The sequence below is a fragment of the Mustela erminea genome, chromosome 10, assembly GCF_009829155.1.
Source record: "Mustela erminea isolate mMusErm1 chromosome 10, mMusErm1.Pri, whole genome shotgun sequence".
Classification (NCBI taxonomy): Eukaryota; Metazoa; Chordata; class Mammalia; order Carnivora; family Mustelidae; genus Mustela; species Mustela erminea.
In genome coordinates this window covers 85,785,838-85,811,257 of record NC_045623.1, presented here as the reverse complement: position 1 = coordinate 85,811,257, position 25,420 = coordinate 85,785,838, and the positions used below count along the sequence as shown (strand labels likewise).

At 50.3% G+C, this 25,420-nt stretch overlaps 2 protein-coding genes across 7 annotated transcripts in view; both read left to right on the top strand.

Moving 5' to 3' along the window:
* The window catches only part of KPNA6 (karyopherin subunit alpha 6), a 62,706-nt gene extending 56,666 nt beyond the window's left edge, over positions 1 to 6,040 (top strand). For all 4 annotated transcript variants that reach the window (XM_032361258.1, XM_032361257.1, XM_032361259.1 and 1 more), the window contains 2 exons: positions 6 to 184; positions 781 to 6,040. In XM_032361258.1, the coding sequence (XP_032217149.1) occupies positions 6 to 184; positions 781 to 968 (367 nt within the window). In that variant the 3' untranslated portion in view covers positions 969 to 6,040. The remainder of the gene's footprint in view (positions 1 to 5; positions 185 to 780) is intronic.
* Positions 6,041 to 8,757: 2,717 nt separating this feature from the next.
* On the top strand, positions 8,758 to 23,145 carry TXLNA (taxilin alpha). 3 transcript variants are annotated; one of them, XM_032361255.1, is made up of 11 exons: positions 8,758 to 8,862; positions 9,442 to 9,651; positions 10,294 to 10,632; positions 12,114 to 12,205; positions 14,629 to 14,799; positions 16,076 to 16,270; positions 16,909 to 17,028; positions 17,257 to 17,331; positions 18,054 to 18,146; positions 18,508 to 18,603; positions 19,740 to 23,145. In XM_032361255.1, the coding sequence occupies exons 2-11, from the start codon at positions 9,474 to 9,476 to the stop codon at positions 20,064 to 20,066; spliced, it is 1,686 nt and encodes a 561-aa protein (XP_032217146.1). In that variant the 5' UTR covers positions 8,758 to 8,862; positions 9,442 to 9,473; the 3' UTR covers positions 20,067 to 23,145. The 3 variants fall into 3 exon arrangements, with proteins under 3 accessions (XP_032217146.1, XP_032217147.1, XP_032217145.1); XM_032361256.1 differs by having other exon boundaries at positions 8,819 to 8,902; XM_032361254.1 differs by lacking the exon at positions 8,758 to 8,862 and adding an exon at positions 9,032 to 9,178.
* The last annotated feature ends 2,275 nt before the right edge of the window (positions 23,146 to 25,420 follow it).

Genomic DNA, 25,420 nt, shown 5'->3' with positions numbered 1-25,420 from the left:
CCTAGGTACCTCGTCTCACTCGGCTGCATCAAACCCCTGTGCGACTTGCTGACTGTGATGGATTCAAAGATTGTTCAGGTGGCCCTCAATGGGTTAGAAAACATCCTTCGGCTTGGAGAGCAAGAAGGCAAGCGCAGTGGCTCAGGGGTCAACCCGTACTGTGGCCTCATTGAGGAAGCCTATGGTATGTGTCCTGTCTTCCAGCCTCACCTCTGCCTTAACTAGAGAGGTTCCAGGTCAGGACCCAGGGACTGTGGGCCCCCAAAGTAGTCTACATGTAAAGCTATGGGATTTGGGGGGGGTCATCATTGAACAAGGTTTTATCGCATCGTTTCCTTCTCCCTCTGAGGGGCAATAGATCCTTCTCTTTTGATAAGTAAGCATGGCACAGATGCAGAAATAGAGCTCCAGAACTGATGAGAGAAACAGGCATGGGAAGGTAGGTTTTCAGCTCACCTAGCAAGTTCCAGTAAAAGTGCTCATCACTTATCTCTGAGAGCTTCAGAGAAGTTAAATATTTGCCCAGGCCACATAGGTAGTTAAAGCAAAATCAGGATTAGAGCTTCTGATTTAGAACTGACATTTTGGTCTTTTTCCTTTGGGGCTATGTAGTTTTGGTAGAGTCTTGGCTCTCCTTTCTTGTCAAAGACAGATCTGATCGTATTACTTAGTTGATAAACACTAACGTACCTCAGGGAAGGGAAAACATAAATGTTTCATGGCCCCATAGAAGAGCAGTCACAGTTTACTCTTGTCCCTCCTTCCTTCTTGCCACCATAGGCTTGGATAAAATTGAGTTTCTCCAGAGCCATGAGAACCAGGAAATCTACCAGAAGGCCTTCGACCTCATTGAGCACTACTTCGGTGTAGAAGATGATGACAGCAGCCTGGCTCCCCAGGTGGATGAGACACAACAGCAGTTCATCTTCCAGCAGCCTGAGGCCCCTATGGAGGGCTTCCAGCTATAATGTCTGCCTCCGGGGAGGGGAGGGGATGGGAAGCACCACCAACCAGCGGAAAAGCAGCCCTCTGGTGGGCGGGAAACCAGCCCCCCCATCATCAGCCACCACACACCTCTGCTGCCCTGGAAACTGTGCTCTTGACCTGCTCCGCCCCCTTCCCTGGAGGGAGCACCCTCTGGACAGACAGAACCATCTGAGGCTCACATTTGGGTTTTCTGACAAGAAGGGGACGTGTTGGGTTTTTCTTCCTTACACTATATTTTGGCTGCACATATGTCTTTAACCCAGGAGCCCAGGGGTAGACAAAGGAGGACTGAGGTAATCAATTTTGCACCTTTTAATTTTTGTTTTTTTTGTTTTTTGTTTTTTTTTTTTCCTTTAGTGGTGACTTCCTTCCCTTTTATCTTCCTCCATCCTTCCCAGTTCTCTGCCCTGATCTGTGTAACTCTTATCTTGGGTACTTGAGCAGATGGAATATTCCAGAGGTGGGGGGTGGGAGGGGAGGGGAGAAACTCAAAACAAAGTGTTCTTGCTCTGACAGAATATTAATCTTGTATGCTTGGATTGAGTTATTTAATTTTTTTTTTCTTTTGCACATTTTTCTTGTATTAAGATTGCTCTTTCCAAGAGCCATGAGTTCCTGGTTTTAGGAATCCCAGCTGCCAGCATGGTCTGGGACTGGAGGCTGAGGGGGAGGTCACTGTGAGAAAAAGGTTCCTTCCTCCCTCTAGCCCCTTCCCAGACTCTTTAGTCTGGGAGAACTCCTTCCCTCCAGGGGCAAGTACACCAGTGGGAGCGGAGGGGAGGAGCACAGGCCTTCAGATGGGGCTTCCTATATGTCGCTACTGATCCCATGTTTCCTATCCACCTTCCAATGGTGCGACCCAACTTCATTTGTTTACTTGAAAATTCCCCTCGGAGTTGAATGAACCTCTGAGGTAGCTGTATTTTCTCCTAAGCACGAGACAGGGGGCAGTGTTCCTTCCTCTCTCCTGAGGAGAAAGTCCTTGCTCTGGTGACCCATAAGTTGCAGAGGAGGTGGAGTGAGAGTGTCATGTATTGGGATAGCCAGGGATCCCTGCCTTTGGCCTTTCTTCTTCCTCCTCTTCTTCCATAGTTGGATCATGTATATTTTACTTCCAAAGGAGAGAATGTCAAAAAGTTCTGTATTTTTTTATATTCTATATATTAGGTAGGTCAGTCTTAATTGGTCTCAAGAGGAAGAACTGTCTGTAATTTCTATAAGTAGGATACTGTGAGGAAGACCAAAAAGAGAGGGGGAAGCCACTTCGCTCAGGGAGCCTGAGCTTGGTCCTTTTCCTCTCTGCTTAGGTTCTGGGCCACCACCTGGGACCAACCCTTAGGTCTGGAACCTTTATATAGCAGGTCAGCCTGGTCTGATAGTCCCAGTACCTGAAGGGAGCAAGGATGGCCCCGGGGCCCGGAGAAGTCTACCACTCTAGTCCTTATTGCTAAGCATCCTGCTTATATCAGGAAACCCAGAAAGCAGTCTGCCTTCTCAGATTCAGTCTTAAAGGCCCTGGCCATGTAAGGTATCACACACGGCTGCCTCTCCAGTGGTCACAGAAACTTAGCAGCCTTGGGACTTTTGTGAGAGTTATTGCTATCTTTCCTGTTTGGGATCCTTGGACCTGGTTTGGGTTTTTCCCATCCTTGTGACAGTTATAATCCTAATGCCTTTCCTCTTTGAGTAAAGCTAGTACGATGCCTCAGTGGCTTGCCTACGCTTCGGTGGATTACATGAGAGTAAAGTCCAGTTGTTGGGGAGAGGAGTGGAGAAAGTTGCTGCCTAAGTGTAGACCAACTGTGGAGCTGTGGGCACAGTCTGCCCTGCCCCTGCTTCCCCACCGTGGTCAGTCCCGTGCCTGCGCTGAGCTGTAGCTGCCCTTCCCCAGAGACAGTGCCATTCTTACTCCCATTCCTGCACATCCCTTCTGGCTCAGGTTAAATCCCTACCCCTCTGCTTACAGATCTAAAGTTCAGGTGCTCACTATCGGCCATTGGTCTTGAATTTGCCCTCTCCTAGTGTTGAGATCCAACTCCAGAACCATTTTGCTGAGGAAGGTGGTGTGGGGCTTGCGGTTATCCCTGTAAAGTCACACCAGTGCTGTGCCACCTTAGTACATCAGACCTTAGTACCCTGACCTTAGTACATCAGATGCTATTGTTCAGCTTAGGAATGACAAATACTGGCTCACAAGGAGGCAAGGGGACGACCTCTGTCACTTGGCCCACTGACTCCATTAAAAAATTTTCCCCTTCAGTTCAAAGAAAAGCCACCTGCCCCTACCCCCTTGTCCTTATCCCAAGGGCAAAGCACTTTAGTAGGACCTATTTTGTACATCTCAAGCAATAGTTGAGTCCCTGTCGTTGGGGCCAGATTTTTATTGTGAGACATACACACCCTGCTTTTCACAGCTACTCCTCTAAAATCTTGCACTTCAGATCTGGGGCCTATACCAGATGGAAGACTCTTTTTTGATCGTCTGGCTGCTGCTTAGAGCCAGTTTTCTCCAAGGACCTGAAACGCTGAAGTCTCCCAGGGTGCAGCATGAGGACAGATTTCTCATAAAGTGGCCTCTAGGAGCATTCCTTCGTTGACGTCTTCCTCAGACTATATTTTCCCACTATTTCCTTCGACCCCTCTTTCAGTCCACACGTGAGGTTCTTCCAGCCCCCAGGGGCAATAACATTACCTTCAGTGTCTCCTCCTCCTCTCCTTTGGTTCTTTTGGAAACTAAAACATTATTTCTGTAGCCCAACCTTGACAGCCACTCTTCATGGGCAGCCCCCATCTGGGCATCAGACCCTGGCCTCAGTGAGGTCAAAGTCTGCTTTCCGGTAGATTTCTGAATGGATGTTGTAGGGATGAAGGGGCTCTGCAGCCTCTTTTAGGGAATAGCTTGAAAAGACATGTTTTTGGAATCTTCACATGTTGGCACATGGCTGCTATATCAGTTTAAGATCTCTGTTGGAGCTGGAGGTATCTAGGTGTGGATTCGAGGATAAGGAGCCTCTTTCTTAGCTGAAGTGTTCAAGGACTGTTGGAACGGTGCCAGCCATTCTTTATTGCCAGCCCCTCTGGTTATCCCACCCCCAACATCTTCTCTAGTAGTAATAGAGTCTCTGGTGTTACAAGTCTGCCTTCAATTCTGAGCTGTTCCCAGGTAACTATGTGGTCTTGGCGTTGGCTGCCACCTTCCAGTGAGACCTCACAGGTTCCACTTTGAGCTGGCCGGTCTGGTTACATGGGGCAGTGCGGACAAATGACCTTTCTGAGGAGCAGGCACTGATGACCTCAGCTTTCGGGGACCCTTGCTCTTACCCACCCCCTTACCTAGTACCCTTAGATCTGTTTCTACTCTTTTCCCTGGAAGCCACTTTCCAAGAGCCCTATTTTTTGGAGCTAAACTGCACAGATCATAGCTGCTACTGTACTTGGTCAAGGACAAGTGAAAGAAAGCTCTCAGGCACACTTTTCTAATTCAAGTCACACTAGTTTAAAATGAAAACCATCTGGCAGAAAGAACTAGATTTCCATGTTCTCACATCTACATGTTTCCCTCTATGCCCTAGAGCTACTTGTTTCTAACAAACTAAAAGGGAAGGAGATGAATGCCTAACAGTGCTTCCCTCTTCTCCCTGAGACTCACTCAGCTTGGTTTCCTCATCTGGGATTCTTCAGTAGATTCGTCTGTGAGCTCAGATTCTGGATTTTCAGTTGAAGGCAGGGAGCCATAGGGAGGATGGGCAGGCTGGAGGCCTCCCTGGCAGGCTGGGGAAAGGTGTGAGGCTTTGCACTGAACCATAGGAAGTACTCATTACCAGTAGCAACATCTTCTAGGTAGGACTTTCCTAGAAATTGCTAGAAGTCCTAGAAACTGTCCTAGAAGTGAGTGAGTGTGAGACTGCAAAATTGCTCATAGTAGGTTTCTTCCACAGCCATTTAGGATTGCACATTCTAGACCAATCTTTTCCAGTATTTTTTCTGTGTCTTAACTTTTCGAAGACTTTTGTTAAGCCAACCAGCTGAGAATTTGGCCCTGAGGGGATCCATGTAGTAGGCACTAGCTGCTCTTTGGCCAAGGCCTTTGTAAATGATTCAGTCATCCCACTGTCTACCCCCTAGCCCCATCCCCACTTTAAGACCATGACAAGGGAAGAATTTGAAGTCAATACCAATCAAGTCTGTGAATTAAAGCTGTTATTTTCCTCTGAGAGAGCATTTTGCATCAGACTTGGGGTATGTGCAGAACCAAAACTGGGTGTGGGAGGCAATTTTGGGCCCAGAACACCCAGGAAAAAGGTTTCTGTAGTGTGTCCTAAAGGTCTCTCCAGTGGGTTTGGGCCTACCTCGCTATTTCTTGGCCAGCCTGACTGCTGATGTCCTTGTTGGCACATACCTAAACCCCTTTCCTAACACTAGCCCTGCTCCCCTGTGTAAGTTAGATTTTCAGCTCCTGGTTTGGGGAGAGAAAACTGCCATGCCCTGGGGCCAGTGAAGGAAGTCAAAGCTCAGATCCTGAAACTGGCTGGGAACCTCTTGACTCAGGATGTCTCTCAAGAGTTCCACCTCTACCAGAACCCTCAGACCCTAGAGTCAGGTATTGTCTCCTATAGACAGCTTCCATGGGATCTGCCTTTGAGTGATGACTAAAGAAGCTAAGGAGGGGTGACGGGTGGGTATGAGGTCCCAGCCACCAAGGTCAGACTGGATGTCCTTCAAAAACAGCTTGGGTTCCCAGCTAAAGACCCTAGGAAGGTGAATCAAAACTTTTTCCTCATTGGTTTATTCTTTCCAAGTCCATTTGCTTTTAGTTTTCTAAGAACTATAAACTCTGGCTATTTTCCATGTTCTCAGGGCCCCTGGGTAGACAGAAAAGCTTGATGATTTCAGAGCAGACATAGGCCAAGAAACCGTGGCATTGAGTGTGCTGAGTCCAGACAAATGATATTTATATACACATCCAAATTTGAAGAGAAAATGTATTTCTTTAGGTTTCAAACACTGTACTAGATATAAAGCAAAAATAAAAAACCTGTTGCAAAGTTCTAAATCGTCTTTTTTCAAATCATCCTAACTTGATTCTTTTGGAAGCGAATAAGGTAAGAGTGTTTAAACGTGTGGCCTAACAGTGGAATTAGGATTGCAGCAGCCTGCTCCTGCTTATATTTTTTAACATTTTATTTACTCATTTAAGAGACAGAGTGTTCAAATGAGCTGCGGGGAGGAACAGAAGCAGATTCCCCAGTGAGCAGGGAACTCAACACCTGGCCACTCCCAAGACCTTGAGATCATGACCTGAGTCAACACAGATGCTTAACCAACTAACCCATCCAGGCAGCCCAAGAATTTTAAGTAGGCTCCACCACAACCAGGGCTCAAATTCACAATCCTAAAATCGACCTGAGCTGAGCTCAAGATTTGGACGCTTAGCTAACAGGCTCTCAGGCACCCCAAGAATTTCTTTTACTCTGCTTTATTGAAATACAATCGAGATACAGTAAATGGCACATATTTAAAACGTACAGTTCCCTAAGTTTCAACATATCCACCCATGAAACCATCACGACAGTCAAGATAGTGAACATACCCATCACTTCCAGAAGTTTTACGTGCCCCTGTGGAGTCCCTCCTTCCCTCCAAACCCCCAGCATCCACTGATACATGTTCTGTCACATTGTTTAGTTTGCATTTTCTAGAGTATCTCTGCAGGATTTTGACATCATTTTATCAGTTTCAGCCACTGGGGTCATAACAAAACTACTCTGTTTAGGTCAATTCCTAAATCAAGAGATTACAAACAACCAGCCAAAAGGTGGTTCAACCTAAAAGGAAGGTTTGGGCTGGCTGATAGAGTATTCATTGCCAACATTTTTTAAAAGATCTAACTTGAAAAATCTCTGGCACTATTGGACCTAAGTTTCTGCTTGAAAACAATCTGCAAAAGAGCTCTATTTTATCACAATCCCCACCCTTCTCAGTGATCTCCCCAACTGACTAGAAAATGTTAATATTGTTGCAATTTCCTTTTACAGTAGAGGAGAAAATAACCTTTAACCCATGTTTCTCAAATTTTCTCTGCCATGCCCCTGTAGGCCACTGTTGATCCTTCTAGCTACACCATTCCACCCCTTACCCCACACAGGCCTTGTTCTTACTATCTTCTTTATCTCTGCCTAGAACACCCTCTTAAAATGGGAAGCCATCAAGGCCTGATTTATATGTTACCTCAAGAGATTTCCAACATGTTTTTCTGGAAATAATCAGGGCCTTAGTTCAGAGACACCTAGATTCCAAACATTTCTGGCTTGAGTCCCATCTTTGTACTCTTATTTTCAAGGTTACCTGGTAAACAGATTAAGGGTTGGGGAAGAGCACTATCCTTAAGTCTAACTGGGGAAGATACTGATCATCCTTAGGAGCCCCGAAAAAGTGCTCGATTTACACAATTTCATTCACTGCCCTGGACTGATGCTAGCTAGGCTTTAGAACTACAATTTAGCCAATAGTTTTTGTAATGTTCATTGACTTGTAAGCAAATTATTTCAACATCTCATTACTAATGCTGTTGCAGAGCTCTATCTAGACCTAGGGAGCTGGGACAGACTGCTGAGCACTAGGAAGGCTCTGAAGTGACCTTTGTGCTGGACCTCGAAATACTGTTTTTGTTATGGCATTTTGGAAGCTGGAATAGCACCTCTAAAAAACTGGGAAATCCTGAAAATAAAGTATAGTGGGAACAAAAAAGAGGGCATGGGCAGGATTGGCTGGAAATAAGCCAGACCATTTACACATTAAATTTCAGGCACATGAGTTGTTGGCTATTATTCCATTATCCGTAGGCAGCTGAATAAAGAACTGTGATACCACATTTGGAGAGAGTTTGAGTTTTCCTTCCCCCTTTAGCCCCAGTACAACTTGGAATTTGACTGTAGAGGGTGGGTCAGTCAGAGAAAAAGCTCAGGAATCTGCTGAGGCCAAACTTCTTGCAGAGCCCCTTCAGCCCCTTCCAAAGAGGGACTGAGGGTGGTAATATGGAGGGGGGTGTGTATAAATAATTTAGCCAAATTACCATTCCTTCTGGGTACGAGGCACGGTAGTCCAGGAGTTAAAATGGGTGCTGTGCCAGACTTCCTGGTTTTGAATCCCTGCTCATACCACTCAATAGTGATGGGACAAGTAACTTTTGACTTAAGTGTCCTCAGATGCAAATGGGAATGACAAATAGTACTGATCTTCATAAGCAGTTACGAGGGTTAAGCTAGTAGATGAGAAAGCCCACTGTTGGCGCTCAAATAACTACTACTGATACGAAGTTTTCATTTGAATACAGAAAATGAGGCCCGGGGAGAGAAAAGAATGCCCGGTCACACAGCAAATGAGCAATGAGGCTAGGACTGGAATTCATCCCCACCCCCAATCTTCTATCCCTTGTCCTCAAGAGTTCCTAGTCATAGACGTAGGGGAGTGCAGGAGAGAAAATCCAGTCGCAGGGCTTTGGACCCGAATCATAAGTTACGCACGATAGGAACGAGATGGACTCGAGCATTTGTGCAGAATGACTAGCTCCTTTCAGACGTTCTGTGCGTATCCAGCTCTCCGAACTAAAGTCCTTTCCACTGCACCTTGGGAGTTGGGGGGCGGGGTGTCAGCCCCGATGCATGCCGGGAATTGTAGTCCTTCCCCCACCCCGCCCCGCTTTCCCAACTCACCCGCCTGAGAGGCCGCCTTCGCTTCATCTTTCCCAGCAAGCCCCGCGAGAGCGCCGGCTATTGATTGGCTGCAGCAGGAGCAGGCGGCTCGGCCGGCAGCGGTTACCCAGGGTTTCCGGTGCGAGGCCAGAGCGGGCGAAGCTGTAGGGAGGTCGGCGGTGAGGTTCGTGTCCCGAAGGGTGGGCGGACGAGGTGACCAGAAGGTCTGTGGGCCCGAACGCTCTCGGCCAGTGGGGAGAATCACGGCGAGTCCGCGCAAGGGCGCGGGTCGGGGTGGGGGGAGCGGGGCGGGGGGGCAGAGCTGGGGCCTGTGCGCATGCGCGGGCGGGCAGTGCGCGCGGCTGGAGGGCGCGCGGGGCGTGGGTGGCAGCGCGCGTGGGGGGGGCCCACGTGGGGCCTGGGGGCCGGGGGAGGGATGAGAATCGAGCGTCTCGCCACGTCAGTCTCCGTCCCTGAGCCTATCCCGCGCTCTGCCTGTGGTGAGGGGGCCTTGTAGTGCCGGGAAGCGGCTTGGAGAAAAGGGAGGCCTTGCCTGCCCCGCTTCTGGAGCGGCGCCCGTAAACCTGCCTGGGCGCGCCGTTCTTCCCTGATCGGCCAGAGACAGAACCGTTGTTGGCTGCCTCCGGTGAAGGCCGGCTAGTGTGTTCTGAGAAGCTCTGTGCACCCGGTACTGGGATTTCGGCCCCAAGCTATGAAGAATTTCGAAGTCCGGAAAATAGCGAGTGTGCTTGTGTCTCTATAGGACCTGCTCCCAGCCTAGCGTTGCGGACCACAATGAAGAACCAAGACAAAAAGAATGGGACTGCCAAGCAGTCGGGCAACTCTTCCAACCCAAAAAACAACCCGGGGCAAGCGGAAGCAGGACCAGAGGGAACCCAGGGGCGGCCCAGCCAGCTGGCTCCTGCGACAGAAGCCGAAGGTTCCTCCAGCCAGGCTCCGGGGAAGACTGAGGGTGTGTGCCCGCTCTGGTTTCCAGCGGGCAGGGGGAGGAGTTTGCGGTGCGCCTGGGTGGCTTCTGGAGTTAGAGGCTTCTGCCGCTGTTTACCAAGGAAGGAGGAGCCGTAGGATGAGAGGAGGACCGCACTGAGTCTGTGCCACCCCTCGATCCCCGTTTCCCGGGGTGGGGGGTGTTGATAGGGCCGCCCATTCTAAGCACAGGAGGGAAGTTTTGAGGGAAAGCTCTTACAGCGTTAAATGAGGTGGTAGTCAAATGAGACACTCAACCTGCCAGCCCAGGTTAGAAAGCCTCATTCACCAGTGGGTAATTGCTCTTCACATCAGAGGCTTTCCTGGAACTTTTTTAATAGCCAGAAATGATTTTTGCGGGGAGGAGGAGGGAATGGACTAGATGTTGAACTCCAGGTACAAGCCATCCCTATGTGCTGGATGCTTTATTTCCTTGATATCTTTCACACATCTGGCAGAAGTGGTGGGCAGTCATGGGAGATAATTATATCATTTTTATAGGTGAATAAACTGAGGCTTAAAGAAGGTAGGCAACATTTAACCCGAACGAGTAAGTTCAGGCCTGGAAAATCCCAGCCAGTGGAATAACCATCTTGTTTCTCCTGCCCGTCATCCTGCCCTGCTGTAGGAGCACAGGCCAAAACTGCTCAGTCTGGGGCTCTCCGTGATGTCTCTGAGGAGCTGAGCCGCCAGTTGGAAGACATTCTGAGTACATACTGTGTGGACAACAATCAGGGGGGCCCAGGTGAGGATGGGGCACAGGGTGAGCCTGCTGAGCCCGAAGATGCAGACAAGTCCCGGACCTATGCTTCGCGAAATGGGGAGCCTGAGCCAGAGACCCCGGTAGTCAATGGTGAGAAGGAGACCTCCAAAGGGGAGCCAGGCACAGATGAGATCCGGGCAAGTGACGAGGTTGGAGACCGAGATCACCGAAGGCCGCAGGAGAAGAAGAAAGCCAAGGGTCTGGGTGAGCAGAGGGCAGCTACTGGCGAGGCTGGTGAGGCGGGGGAGTTTGGACCTGACATTCCTTGGGCTAACCTGCTCTGCCAGGATTCAGAGGAAACTACTCTTCAGAGCAGCAAGTCACATTAGTTTGGTCCAAGCCAGGGTTGTGGGCTCGGAGAATGTAGGTTTTTCACTGCATAGCGGCTTCTGGCCTTGGGAGTAGATGGGAACTGGAATCTAGCCTGATCCATCTTTGTAAAAATGAAGAGCAGGGGGCCTAAGTGGGCTCCTGTGTCAGCCAGCACTTTTTTTAACTTGCCCTGTGAACTTGGGCAAGACTTTTCTCCTTTCTGGTCCTTAGTTTTTACTTCTCTACAGTTAGATTTGGACTAGACCAGGGTTGAAGACTCAAGCCAAATTAGACAGGGGACCCTATATGGACAAGACGTGGCCTTCTTCATCTAAAGGGGTGATTGCCATCTGGTCCCAGCATGCTGATAGCATGTAACACTACAGGCTAGGTGTAGCCAGCCTTCTTTTTTTTTTTTTTTTTTTTTTTTTCCCCCTTTCTTTCATGCAGAGTTACATGAAATCTCTCTGGATTTTTAACAGTTGGCAACTAACATGCTAGGAGCCAAACAAATCTACCTGTGGGGTTGGATTTGGCCTGTGTGCTCGTGCTTGCAGTCTCCACACTGATCTTTCGAGCCTCTTGGGGTTGACACTTCAGGAGCTTGGTGCTGTACTATGTACAGGGGACAGAAGGAAGAGCCCTTGACTAAGGCACAGACAGAGAAAGTTATTGGGGGTGGGAGAGCCCTGGTGTGAGTGTTCAAGAATCAAAGCTAAGTGATACTATACCCATGTCTTAGTCGTTACTTCCACACCCTCTGCTGGTCATTCTAATTGGAAGAGGGTTTTATGTTTGTTTGGTTTTTTGTTTGTTTGTTTCTTAATCTTGGGATCAAATATTGGAAGGTTTAGTCATTTTAAAGTTCAGTGTTTGGGAGGGAACAAATAAAGTTCAGTTTGGCTGCCTCTCTTGATAAGAGTTTAGTCGTTCCCAGCAAGACCTGTTCCTTTTTTGCATCTGTCCTCTTTCAGAAGGGCCTTCCTTGCATTGACACAGTAGCACTTATTTAGCCAATGGGATGTCTTTTTTTCTTCAGCTGGTAGAGCAGGCAGTTTTTTTCACCTACCCCCAGTGTTTACCACGGAGTGTCCACATAGCCTGAGTCATTTGTCTGTCAAGGGTTTGTTGAGCATGTCCTCTGCAGTGGGCACTAGGGACAGGACTGGGCGGCACTGGGGCCACAGCAGTAGGCAGAAGTGAGTTGGCGGCCACTCTGATGAAGCACATGGTTTGACAGGATGACAGCCAGTTCAACAAACAAGATCAAGTATAGTGGTGGAGGGCTGCCTCAGGGCCTAAGAGTGTGGGCCGAGGCCTGGGGAGATTCCCCAGAGAAGGGGGTACATGCTTTTGCTCCCTGTGCTTTGCAGGGAAGGAGATCACCTTGCTGATGCAGACATTGAACACGCTGAGCACCCCAGAGGAGAAGCTGGCAGCTCTGTGCAAGAAGTATGCTGAACTGGTCAGTTCTCCCCCTTCTCCTTGCACCCGCCCTGCCTCGGAAAGTCAGCAGGCCACCTGGCATGGGGTTGAGGGTGCAGGGGCAGGTGGGTGGCTTACTTACTGTTCAGCCTCTCTCTCAGCCTTTTCCCCGTCTGTCACTTGGGGAGTCGGGTCCCAGCTGGCCTCTTCCAGGCCGACTATAAAAAGAGACCCTTCACATTCCAGTGGTAGAACCCTGCTTCTGGCCCCAGTCCCAAATACCGCGTCGTCTCACACCTGTGTGCTTCAGTGTGCATCTCCCCAAAACGTGGAAATGCATAGCGCTGTCCTCATACTTATGATTGGTGCTGATCACGTGATACTCTCTAATACCTCTCCCTGGTTGTTTAAAGTGTCAGTTTGGTCAAATCAGGGTCTAGAGGAAGTCCTTTTAATGCATTGGGTCCTCACAACATTTTTTCCTTTTACTCCAAAACAGTCTTTATCTTACTGCTAACTTTTTTCTCATGTCATTGACTTACTGCAGATGAGTTATCCTGTAGGATGCCTCACTTTCTCGCTTGTGTTATTGAACTTCTTATTTTACCTTCTTGATTCCTGTGGATAAAGTGGAAATTAGTTCTAGAAACTTGATCCAATCCAACTTCATCTCTTTTGATAATAACTTCTCGTAAGTGGTACTCTGTAGAGAAACACAGTGTGCTCCTCCCGCTTTTGGTTATGGAAGATTGTCCAGTGGGTTCGGTGGAACCAGCCAGGTTCCTCCCTTGTCAGGTTGCCATCAGAATTTGAATGAATGTGTTTCTCCACTGAGGGTCATTTCCTGACTACTTATTTTTAACTTCTTTCACTCCATTCACATGTGTTAGCTAGAGTTCTCCTATAGGGAATTTTTCTCATTTGTAAAATTGGGGAAATCATACCTGCCTGATGGGGTTATTATAATGATTAAATGAAGGACAGGATGTAAAAAAGATACCACCCCTTCAGAATGAGCCAGCCAGGGAAAGACTGATGAAGAGAGCAGGAGCTGAGTCGCCAGAGTGATATTCTCAAGTAGACGATGAGGTAGGGGCCAGAGCGGGAGGGTGGGCTGTGGTAGGAAGCACGGCTGGGTCCTGGTGACTGCAGGAGAGGGCAGGTGGAGGTGGTTGTGCAGAGGTGGAGCTTGTGCCCCTGTGCCTCTGGTTGCTTCCATTCGCAGGGAAATGAGAAAGATAGTTGTTGCTGGGAGAGAGGAGAGTTGAAGTGAAGGAGGACAAGGACGAAATAGTTTTCTGGAAGAGGAGTGTGAGTAACATAAGGAATATAGTTGGGCCACGTGGCAGACGAGGGTCTGCCCTGGAGGGGTGGTCATGAACTTAAAGTGAGATGCTTCAGGCAAGTCTGCTTCAGTGCTGGCGCAGAGGAATCATAAGGCGTTTATCAGGGTTGGAGTTTTGTTGGTAGAAAGGGGCAAGAGAGCTAAGGGGGTAAAAAAATCTAAGACAGGTAAGAGGATCAGTGATTATTTAAAAGAGAGTTTAAGGAAAGCAAAAAGATGGTTGGTCATTGGGCTGGAGGTCCAATATGGTAGACTTTCTGGGACCACAGATACTGGAGGGAAGGAGCTAGAATGACAGTTGATAGTGGTCCTGCCCTGGGATGAGATACTGGAGGTGTGTGTCCTTCTGGGTAATGACAAAATCTGGGTCTGACTGTCCAGGATAGTAACCACTAGTCAGCTGAAATGTATGTGGGTAGCCTAGATTTGGACGTGCTCTGAGCCTAAGGTGCACATTGGATTACAGATATCTAAGGAAAGGGAAAGAATAAAATACTCAAAAAAGTTTTTACATTGATTTCAGATGGAATATTATAATATTCAGATACTAGATTAAGTAAATATTTTACTAGTGTTAATTTCATCTATTTTCTACCTTTTTAATGTGGCCTCTGGAAGAGTTGTCATTACATCATTGAGTAGCACTGTATCCGTGTTGAATAGGCTTGTGATAGGATAGCTGATCGGGAGGAGAGGGCAGGGTCTGGGGAGAAGTTTAAGATCTATCCGTAATGAAAAGGCCAAAATGTTAACAGCAATCACATTGAGGAGAGAAATGATGCTGAGTCTCAGAGCAGCAAGTGGGAGTGATGGGGGTCTGTTGAGTACCAGAAGTGGTGGTAGGGGGTCTCCTTGTAGGGCATGAGTGTCCCAAGAGTTGAGAGCCTTGCGAACTTTGTCTCTGGAGTCAGAGCACAGAGAAGGTGGGGTGTGCAGCCTCTGCACCCCTGCTTGTCCCGAGTGCCCATTTCTGTATCCTTGCCCTTGGAGTTATCAGAGAAGTGTGTAAAGCACCCACACGATGTCCATTGGGGGCTGTTGACAGCTGGAGTTGGGAGAGGGCAAGGGTCCCTGAGGAAGAGCGCCACGGGGCACTTACTCAAGTTCCCCGTCCTCAGCTGGAGGAGCATCGGAACTCGCAGAAGCAGATGAAGCTGCTGCAGAAGAAGCAGAGCCAGCTGGTGCAGGAGAAGGACCACCTGCGCGGGGAGCACAGCAAGGCCGTGCTGGCTCGCAGCAAGTTGGAGAGCCTGTGTCGTGAGCTGCAGCGCCACAACCGCTCCCTCAAGGTGGGCTGGCTCCTGCCACGTGGCTTCCCTTGACTTCCACTTTTCTTTGGTGGGCGTTTGGCAGACATATAGATGTCCGCAGGATCACCCTACCTTGGAGGCAGCTGCTTGTTACCACTTTCCCCATACTTGTTTCAGGTAAGGTGAGGACTGAGGTGCAAAGGGAGCCCCGGAGGCAGGGCTTCCATGTTGTTCAGAAAGCTGGTGAGTGGCTCCTCTCCCAGCCGCGGTCTGGAGTGCTGGGTCTTTTCTCTTCTCCTGGATGGGGGTCAGTTTGGTTAATGCCCAGTCACTGCTATGACCTCTGGATCCTTTATTTTCAACATACTTAGGTCAGCAAATGTATGGTGTTTTGCCACACATTTTGCTCATTTTTAGTTGGTCTTTGACAAATTTGAACTTCACTATAAACAAGGTATGAGGGATTCAAAGGTGACTAAAGTATAGCAAATCGAAAGTGACAGTTGCCCACCCTCCTCAACCCCAGTGTCCAGCAGAAACCACTGGAAGTACACCTTCTCACACGTGAGTTTAAGTGCAGCCTACAGACTACCTGTGTCTGTCCGTGATTCTCCACAGGGTCCTCTAAACGGAACCGCCGTCTGTGTATCGTTTCACGTCCTGTCCTGGCTTCTCATTCCCAGAATGCCTAGCTGTCTTTCCCTCAGTTTAGTTAGGACTGTCTCATTCTGTTTGACAGCATCGTTGATTTCATTTACCTTATTTTACCAGTGTCCTAGTGAAGGAATTGCTGGGTGGTTTCTAATTTACACTCCTGCATCCATAGAGCTACAGTGGAAGTTCTCGTATATATCCCCAGCTCAGTGTACACAGTGTACCCATAGGATAAACCTCAGAAGTGAAATTTACGTTGTAAATTTTCATAGATTGTGCCACATTGCTTTCCCACCAGTAGTGTCTGCTTGCCTAATTCTGCATAGTCTTACCGACCTGGCCACTACTGAATTTTAACTAGTTGGGAGTGGAGGGGGAGAGGTGAGAAATGAAAGCACAGAAACAAGACTGCTTAACCTGAAGTCTGAACGAATGGGCTTGGGGAGATCCAGGTTCCTCTAGAATGGCACTTAAGTGTACGTCTGCATCTTTCTAGGGAGAGAATCTCTCCCTGATAGACATGGGGTCCGTTGGGGGCCCATATTGCATGACATCTTGGAACCTGGCTGCTCCTCACTCAGAGCAGGGAGGGTTGTCGGTACAGACCCTGGCTGACTGGGGAGCTGCAGGTGACGAAGCCAGGGCTGCCTTCTCTGCCCAGGAAGAAGGCGTGCAGCGGGCCCGGGAGGAAGAGGAGAAGCGCAAGGAGGTGACCTCACACTTCCAGGTGACGCTGAATGACATTCAGCTGCAGATGGAACAGCACAATGAACGCAACTCCAAGCTGCGCCAGGAGAACATGGAGCTGGCAGAGAGGCTCAAGAAGCTGATCGAGCAGTACGAGCTGCGGGAGGAGGTGAGGAGCCCCGTCCGGCCAACACTCCGGCCTCCTTTCCTTTGCTATCCAGAATGTAGGTGAAGTCTCCACGTGCCTTTGCTCAGCTGCTTTGACCTTTGAAGCCACCCTGAGTCCACCGCCTCCTCCCCATTCTTTCTTTCTCCCCCTCTCCTGGCTCCCAGGGCCCCTCCAGCAGTTAGGACTGCCTTGAAATTCGCACATCTAGTCTTGGTCTCTAGATGGGGCAGATTTTTGCCGATGGGGCTAAGTTGTTGTGTTGGTGCGGGTGTCGTTTTTGTCCTTTCTTCCCATTTACAAGGGAGCCGGGCTCCAAAAGTGAGGGGTGTTAGTCCTGCAGAGAGATCTGCTGGGGTCGGAAGTTTGAGTGTATTTATTACTTGGCTTTCTGGGAGCCGATTTCATCCCTTTGCACACCCAGGACTGACTGGAGAGAAACAAGGTGAGGTTGGGAAGTAGACCTTCCAGAACCGTGAGGCCCATGTGCTGTGGAACACGCGGAGTCCAGCATGTCAGAATGAGATGGGAGGCTGGGTAGGGGACCCGGGTCTCTGTAGGTGGGTCGCCCCTGCAGCCCCCAGACCTCCCTGCAAAAGGGAGCTGCTGACAGGTGGCCCTCCCACCACGCTTTGCCGCAGCATATCGACAAAGTCTTCAAACACAAGGACCTGCAGCAGCAGCTTGTGGACGCCAAGCTCCAGCAGGCCCAGGAGATGCTGAAGGAGGCAGAGGAGAGGCACCAGCGGGAGAAGGATTTTGTGAGGCTCGGGCCCTGAGGGTGGGGCGTCTGGGAAGAGGTGGGTTGGGTTCTGGTACAGCTCATAGTCAAGTTTGTCAGGGAGGGTTTGGTTCCTGTCCGGAGGACCAGGGCACTGCTTCAGTCAGAGAGCAGGACACTTCAGTGGGTCCTGGGGCATACGGCTAAAAAAGGCCAAACAGCCCCTCAGGGGCTTCTGACAGGATCTGGGGTCCTGTCTTGGAAATAGCTCCTCAAAGAGGCAGTGGAGTCCCAGAGGATGTGCGAGCTGATGAAGCAGCAGGAGACCCACCTGAAGCAGCAGGTGAGACAGAGTGGGTCCTGACCCTGTGCCTCTGAGGTCCGCTTGCTGGGCCCCATCCTGGGGGAGGGAAATGGGGACCCTCATTCTAGGACCACCTTGACTGCTGTGTGACCTTGCTGAGCCTTTGTTCTCTCTGGACCCGCCCAGCTGCTGTGGTGGTGACCAGGTGGCTAGGTGAGCTTGAAGGACTTTGTTCCTAGTTGCAAGTGTCGTGCAGCTTTTGAGGAGGCAGGGAAGGAACGGCTGTTTTTAATTACATTAATTGTACTTAATTTTAGAAGAAAAGTTTGAAAACACATGCAGAGGCAAAATATAAGTCATCCCAAATCCTGCTTTCTAAGCTTAGCATTTTGGATTCTGTCCTTCCAAATACGTAGTTACTGTTTTGTTTTAAAGAAAAATGGTATCTCGGGCGCCTGGGTGGCTCAGTCAGTTAAGCATCTGCCTTTGGCTCAGGTCATGATCCCAGGATCCTGGGATCGAGCCCCGAGTCAGTCTCCCTGCTGAACAGGGAGCCTGCTTCTCTCTCTCCCTCTGCCTCCTACTCCCCTGCTTGTGCTCTCTCACTCTCTTTGTGAAATAAATATAATTGTTTTAAAAAAAGAAAAGTGGCATCTCAGTAGAATTGTTGGGTCAGAGGTCCATGGTTGGGTCTGACTGTGCTAACCAGAAATGCCCTCCAGAGAGGCCTAATCTTATCTCTGGGCTTCTTCCTCACCTAGCTGGCCCTATACACAGAGAAGTTTGAGGAATTCCAGAACACTCTTTCCAAAAGCAGTGAGGTGTTCACCACATTCAAACAGGAGATGGAGAAGGTAACAGTGTCCAGGCTGGGTGTGGCTGCAGGGGAAGATCCCGCCCCTGGGGAGCCTGCTGGGGAGCTGTTTCCATGAACTGTGATTGATACAAAGGATGGCCTGTAAGGAGGGATCAGAGCCTCACCCCGCCTCTGAAGGAAGCATCACTGACCTGTGCATCCTCCACGTTATCCTAGAGAAGGGGCACAGCCTTGTCATTCCCTGTTGGTGGTGGTGGCATTTACCTTGTGATGTCCTGCGGTTGCACCGGAGGCACTATAATACCTTGCCGCCTTGGGAGTGCTCCCCATCTTGGAGACACAGATACACAGATGGTCTGGCCGCCTGACCATTTCCTTCTGTCTGTCCCATAACCCAGATGACTAAGAAGATCAAGAAGCTGGAGAAAGAAACCACCATGTACCGGTCCCGGTGGGAGAGCAGCAACAAGGCCCTGCTTGAGATGGCTGAGGAGGTGGGCTGAGTGTGCTCTGCAGCTGGGGGGAGAGGTGGCGGACGGGGTTGCAGTTTTTGAGTGTTGGGCCCTCCCCTCTACATTCTACCAGTAAGTCATGGAGCTGGGACTCGTGTGTCTATCTGTCCAGGTCCAAAGGCATCGCCAACTATTGCCCCATGGGAGATGGTGAGCCCAGTGGTAGGTCTGCAGTAGAAGCAAAGAGAACAGATGGGAAATTCAAGAACCAAAAAACCAAAGGGTAGCAGTGATGCATACAGTTCATATGCAGAGTAGCTTAGGTAATTTGACTTCATGGTCTGAGATATAGAAGAAAGGAATTAATTGCTGGAGTAGCTACTATATACTAGACCCTTCTGACTGTCTTATATAATGCCAGTTCATTGAACCTTCTCAAGATCTGTGAAGTTGATGTCAGCAGTCCCTTTTTTTTTTTTTTTTTAAGATTTGTCTAGGGGCACCTGGGTGGCTCAGTTGGTAAAGCATCTGACATCTGACTTCAGCTCAGGTCATTGTCTCAGGGTCCTGGGATTGCCCCAAGTTGAGCTCCCCACTCAGCGGGGTGTTTGCTTCTCTCTCTGTCCCTCTCCCCCCACCCCACACTTGTGCACACGTGCATGCACTCTCAAATAAATAAAACCTTAAAAAAAAAAAAAGGATTTATTTATTTGAGAGAAAGAGACAGTGTGCAGTCACATGTGTGAGCAGAGGGGAGAGGAGAGAAGCTCAAGCGGGCTCCTTGCTGAGCACAGAACCTGACGGGCTCCATCTTGCAACCCTGAGATCCTGACCTGAGCCCAGATCAAGAGTTGGATGCTTAACCAACTGACCCACCCAGGTGCCCTCATAGTCCATTTTAACAGATAAGGAAATAGGCTCCAAAAGCCAGGTCGGACTTTGTGTCATCTGGTGGATAAATGGAGAAATACGTTGTCTTCAAGCCACGCCCTTCTCTGCACTGCAGCACCCGCTGCCAGCAGCAGGTCTTGGCACCCATCATGGCTGTTTCACTAGGAAAGGACCAGCTTTGGGCTCTGATCTGCCCCCGGTGTCATTCAAGTGTAAATGTTTTCTACCACATGACTCTGGCTTCTGGGGTTGATGGCGTGGCAATAAGGCCCCATTTCTTTCCCTAGAAAACACTCCGGGACAAAGAGCTGGAGGGCCTACAGGTGAAAATCCAGCGGCTGGAGAAGTTGTGCCGGGCACTGCAGACAGAGCGCAACGACCTGAACAAAAGGGTACAGGACCTGAGTGCTGGTGGCCAGGGCTCCCTCCCTGACAGTGGCCCTGAGCGAAGACCAGAAGTCACAGCCGCCTCCAGGGAGCAGGGTTGTGAGGGTCCTGGGGCCCAGTCACCGAGCTCCCCAAGGGTATCAGAAGCTCCTTGCTGCCCAGGAGCAGCGAGCACAGAAACACCTGGCCAAGTGGGGCCCCAGGAGCCCACCTCCACCACCGCCTAGGGAACCTGGCACGGGGGGCGTGCTGGGAAGGGAGCGAACGGCCCAGCCAGGCCTAGCCCAGGCAGGGCTCCCATCGCTCAGCAGTCCGGTGCTGAGGCCCAGGGTGCTCCGACCTGGCTGACATCTGACACTTTGCGGTTTTGGATTCTGTGGGTCAGTTTTACATACATATGGCATATGTGCAAGGCCTCCTACATTCCTCTCTCTCTGCGGAACATGGGCTTCCACTGGAGGTGGGGGTGTGTACGAGTCGAGTCACTGGCTCTTCTTTGAGCTGAAGAGTCTCAAAGAGGAGCTGCCATTTGTAGCTGCTGTCCCAGTGAGCTGGCAGGACAAGTGACTTGAGCCTGCCCCTGCCTGATTGAGGCTCAGACACCCCCCCCTTCTGCCCTTCAGGGCTTGTGACAAGTGACACACTTGGGCCTTGACTGTGTTTCCCTCGTTAGCAGGGCTTGGGCAACTCTGGCTCTCCTAGCTGCCCTGGAGCCTCCTTTACTTCTCTCAACCTGGAGAAGGGGGTCCCTGGGCAGGGCCTGCAGAGCTGGGGATCCAACTGCTGTCCTGCTCTGAAGAGGGGACCTGGAGAAAGTGGCTGTGGGCTGGTACACGGTTAGGGAGCCCTCAGGTGGTGCCAGGACCAGGCCGGCAATGCTTCTCAGTAGCCTTATCATTCACAGGTGCCTCTCTAGCCTGCACAAATGATTGACGAGACCACCCAAAGGATGCTTTCTGAAGGTTTCTGTTTTTTTGTGTTTTTTGTTTGTTTTGCACATGACAGTGTGTGTATTGATCTGAGGAAGGAGGAGGGTTGCTGGCATAGTTGCCTTCCAGTGCACCCCAGCCTCACCACCCCAGCTGGTATCTTTGCCACGTTGGTGCTGAGCTTTCCTGTTTGGTGAAATCGGATTGCGGTTAGGAGGAAGGGAAGGGCCTCTGATGGTTTTACCACAAGCTTGCCTGTGTGTTTCAGTCCTGGGACGCCACTGCTGATGCCCATCACCGCTGTCTCCATGCGGCGGTTGCTGGGCCCTGTGCCCAACTGTCGTCCCCTTGGCTTTTAGGAGTCTGTTTCTGCTTCTGACCCCACCCTTCGTGTGCAATCCTTGAGATTTGCCCTGGTTCCATTGCCTAAGGAATAAGCTGACGTATGTCCTTGACATCTCACTTCCTGTGTGGGAGCCCCCAGCTCTTGTCTGATACCTGAGGGACAGCGTGAGACTTGACGATTGGTGAGCCTCAGAAATCCATAGAATGGCTGACATTTTGGGTCTTGTGACCCCCTCACACCCCAGTACTTGGTACTTTGGCCTGAAGGTTCTACTGGTTGCATACTTGCCAGGGTATTCACCAGTCTATACGGAAGAATTTTCTGGGACAGCAGAATGAGGCATGGGTTGGGAAGCTGGGCTTGCGGTACTACACCCCACCTCTACCTGGGCCTTGGCTTCAGTGTAGCTGAGGGAGCTTTTGTTTCTTGCTGAATTTCCTTGAAGCTAGTTCAGTGTCCTGCAGGGCCCTTCATCTTCAACTCCCAGGCCGCTCTTCATGCCTTTCACTTCAGTCCCTCCCATAAACAGGTTCACGAAGAGTGCAGAGGGCTCCTGTAACATGTTACAATTTAGACCAGAGATGGCAGATGAATGGCACACCATTGTTCCGCTGCCCCCATGGCAGCTACCATCGATTGGCCTCTGAATATTTCCCGCTAGTCCCTGGTATATTCTGCTCTCCTGTGGAGAAGTGTTTCCCTAAGATCTTGCCCTCTGGAGTGGTCCCTGGACCTGCCTTTTCCTTGCCCAGTAAGGCTTTCCTCGCCCCACCCTCCCAGCCCCCGTGTCAGTCTGAGACACACAAGAACTGCCAGCCCTGTGCAGGGTTTGCTGGGCTCTGGAAGCACAGGGAAGAGCAAGCTTCTGCCTGTCTGGGTGAAAGAGCAAGAAGCCTGCAGTAGCCCATGCGATTGCCTTGCTTCAGCTACCTCATAGAACCTGTGCGGTTGAGGGGCTGGCCGTAGGAGCCCAGTGTGGCAGTGTGGGGGTTCCCAGCTGTAAGGCACAGCCATCCCCAGAGAACTGGTCTAGTTACTGTGGGGCTGCAGTGAGCAAGGTGGCCCAGCCAGGCTTCCCGGATCCTGTATCCAGGCCCTGGGTGAGTAGAACCTTTGCTTTCAGCTCCAGCCATGTCTAGGTGTCCAGGTCAGCCTACGGATGAGGATTCCATTTTCCATTTTCCCTCTTCCTGTCCCTCTTCTCTTCATTGACCAAATCACACTAATCACTACAGCTGCTCTGCTTGTTCTGCTTTCCAAAGTCCTCCCAGGTGCCTGGGTGCTGCCCTCGCCAGCCATGAGCCTGGGCCCCATGCAGGGAAGGTGGCCTAACTGGATGAAGGCCAATGCCTTCCTCTCCAGGGCAGGTCCCATGCACATGACCTCAGTTTTAGGACCAAGAGCTGTGTTGGATTCTTAAGATTGCTCGCGCTTCCTCCAGGGGACCATTGCTGGTGAGGCTCGCCGCCCAGAGCCCTTGGCCCTGCTGACAGTAATTTGTGTTCCGGACCTTGCCCGGCTGAGAGCCTCACGTACACCAGATTCTTGAGTGGTATTGGCAGCACTTTGTTTTAATTTTCTTTTCCATGAGGTTTTTGGACCATGGGCTGAGCTCAGGCACTTTCTTTAGGAGAATGTTCTGTCTGTGAAGATGGTTATTTCCACTCCACTGCTCCCATCACAGTGGCCCTGCTGAGGGCTGACCCAGAGGCCAGTGGAACTGCCCTAGTAGCTGGGGGGGAGGGCCAAAGCCTGCTGAGCTGACTCCAGCTGCTGCCCCAGCCCTCCCACCTGAGCAGCACAGAGGTGGTCACCCCAGGGACAGCCAGGCACCTGCCTGGGGGAGGGGTGCTGCCTTCTGTCCCTGTAACTGCTTCCCATATGGCCCAACCTGGCCACCCAGGTTTGTTTTAAAGCTGTGCTGACAGCATTTTTTTTTTTTTTTTTTTGTCTCCTTTTGGTATTCACAACAGCCAGGGACTTGATTTTGATGTATTTTAAACCACATTAAATAAAGAGTCTGTTGCCTTACTGGTGTCTCTCCTGACCTCTGTGGTCATTTGGTGCTTCTGGATCCATCTAGCCATCACTGACTCCTCTGGATCTGCTCCGGAGCCTTTGGCTGTGCTGTATCAGGCATCTTCCAGAGTGCCCCCCCCATACACCTGCCAAGTCACCACAAACAAATTCATTTGAACTGCCTGAGCAGAGCCCTTGGCAAAGTTGGCATGATGCTCATATACATAGAGGCATTAAATTTCTTTCATTCAATGAAAAGTTGGCCCTGCCCCATGAAGGGTCAGGCTAGTGGTGAAGAAAGATACTTTTTTTCTTTAAGTGATCTCTGTGGGGTGGCTGCATGGCTCAGTCTCTGCACCCAATGTGGGGCTTGAATTTACAGCTAGATCAAGCCTCACATGCTCTACTGACTGAGCCAGCAGGTGCCCTGGAGAAAGATACTTTATTTTTTTTATCATTGTTAATATTTAAAGACATTATTTATTTATTTGACAGAGATCACAAGTAGGCAGAGAGAGAGGAGGAAGCAGGCTCTCCGAAGATCAGAGATCCCAATGCCGGGCTTGATCCCAGGGTCCTGGGGTCATGACCTGAGGCGAAGGCAGAGGCTTTAATCTACAGAGCCACTCAGGTGCCCCAATTTTAAGATTTTGTCAGCACAAGCAAGGGGACCTGTAGGCAGAAGGAGAAGCAGGCTTCCTGCCGAGCAAGGAGTCCGATGTGGGACTCCATCCCAGGATCCCAGGGTCATGGCATGAGCTGAAGGCAGACACTTAACCATCTGAGCCCCCCAGAAGATACTTCTAGATAAAGAAACAGCAGTGGTGCTGTGGAACCGTGAAGGAAGCCCTGTCTCCTTCGGCAAGGAGCTAGGGGTGGACACCTGGAAGGGCTTTATGACCCAAAGAGCAGGTAGAAGTTTGACAGCTTGATTTAGTAGCAAAGTAGTTCACCTAGAAATGCAGGTGCACAGGAGGTAGGGGGAGGATGTCACCAGGAGTCCGTGTGCCAGGTTAAGGAATCTGGGCTAGATCAGAGGACGGGAGGAACCACTGAAGGTGTTCAAATAGGGTATTAGGAAGATCTGTGAGGAAGTATAAGGTACGGAGACGAGAAACCTAGACATAGGCTAATTGAGGCCCAAAATTAGATGCCTGGATCACTGCTGTTCGGGGCTGTCTGCCATGGGCAGCACCCTTTGGCATTGGCCTACCTGTGAATTCCTTTGATTTTGTACCCTCCTTGAGAAGACCACTTTCTGCATGCAATTCTGAAGAATGAGCTGATTTTTTAGACATTCCTGCTCACCCTGCCAAGCCTAGGTGCAAAAGTTGGGGCTCCTGCACCAGCACCCTATTCTCTGGAGCCTGGGTTTGGCCTGGCACAAAGGATGATACATGAGTGCCTAAAAAACAGCAGAGACAAGTAAAGGGCCCTTCCTTTCAGGCATCCACAAGCAGCTGTGTTCACGCTGGCTGTAATGGTCTCCTTGGAGCCTCTGCTCCTTCTGATCAGGGTCTAAACAGGTTGATACCTGGGGCGCCTGGGTGGCTCAGTGGGTTAAGCCGCTGCCTTCGGCTCAGGTCATGATCTCAGGGTCCTGGGATCAAGCCCCACATCGGGCTCTCTGCTCAGCAGGGAGCCTGCTTCCCTCTCTCTCTCTCTCTCTGCCTGCCTCTCCATCTACTTGTGATTTCTCTCTGTAAAATAAATAAATAAAATCTTAAAAAAAAAAAAAAAAAAAGGTTGATACCTTTCAGGGCTGACCCCAGTCAAAGACTCCTTTGGAAGGAGGCCAGGGAGGCCACCCCAACTCTTGAAACTCCCAAGCCATGCATCTCTGAGGATAACTTCACCCTAGGGGGGCTCCTGCACCCACCACCACTTTCCTGGAAGAGAGCAGCCTACAGGTTGTCCTCTCTGCCTTTGCAGACCCCTCCTCCAGCCTCTGGTTATTGAAAAAGTCCTGAATTAATGCCTTCACTTCAGAAACAGTCTGGGTGTTGGAAGCACCTGGGAAAGATCCCTGCGTGGGTGCCTGTGGAAACAGCCCATCACTCCCTAACTTATCTGGAGGCCCAGGTACTGGGAAGCTGCTCCTGCCCATGGGAGGGAAAGGGGTCCAAGGTGCTGTGCACGTTGCCCTGGGGCAGCTATTTGAAACTGCAGGGCAGCCCAGCCAAGGATAAGCCTGTCTCCTGTTGCATCAGATGGTTCTCTGGGGACCAGAGCTAGGAGCCTCTGCCAGGTCTTTAAATAGCTGCCCCATTGATCTGGCCTCCCCGGC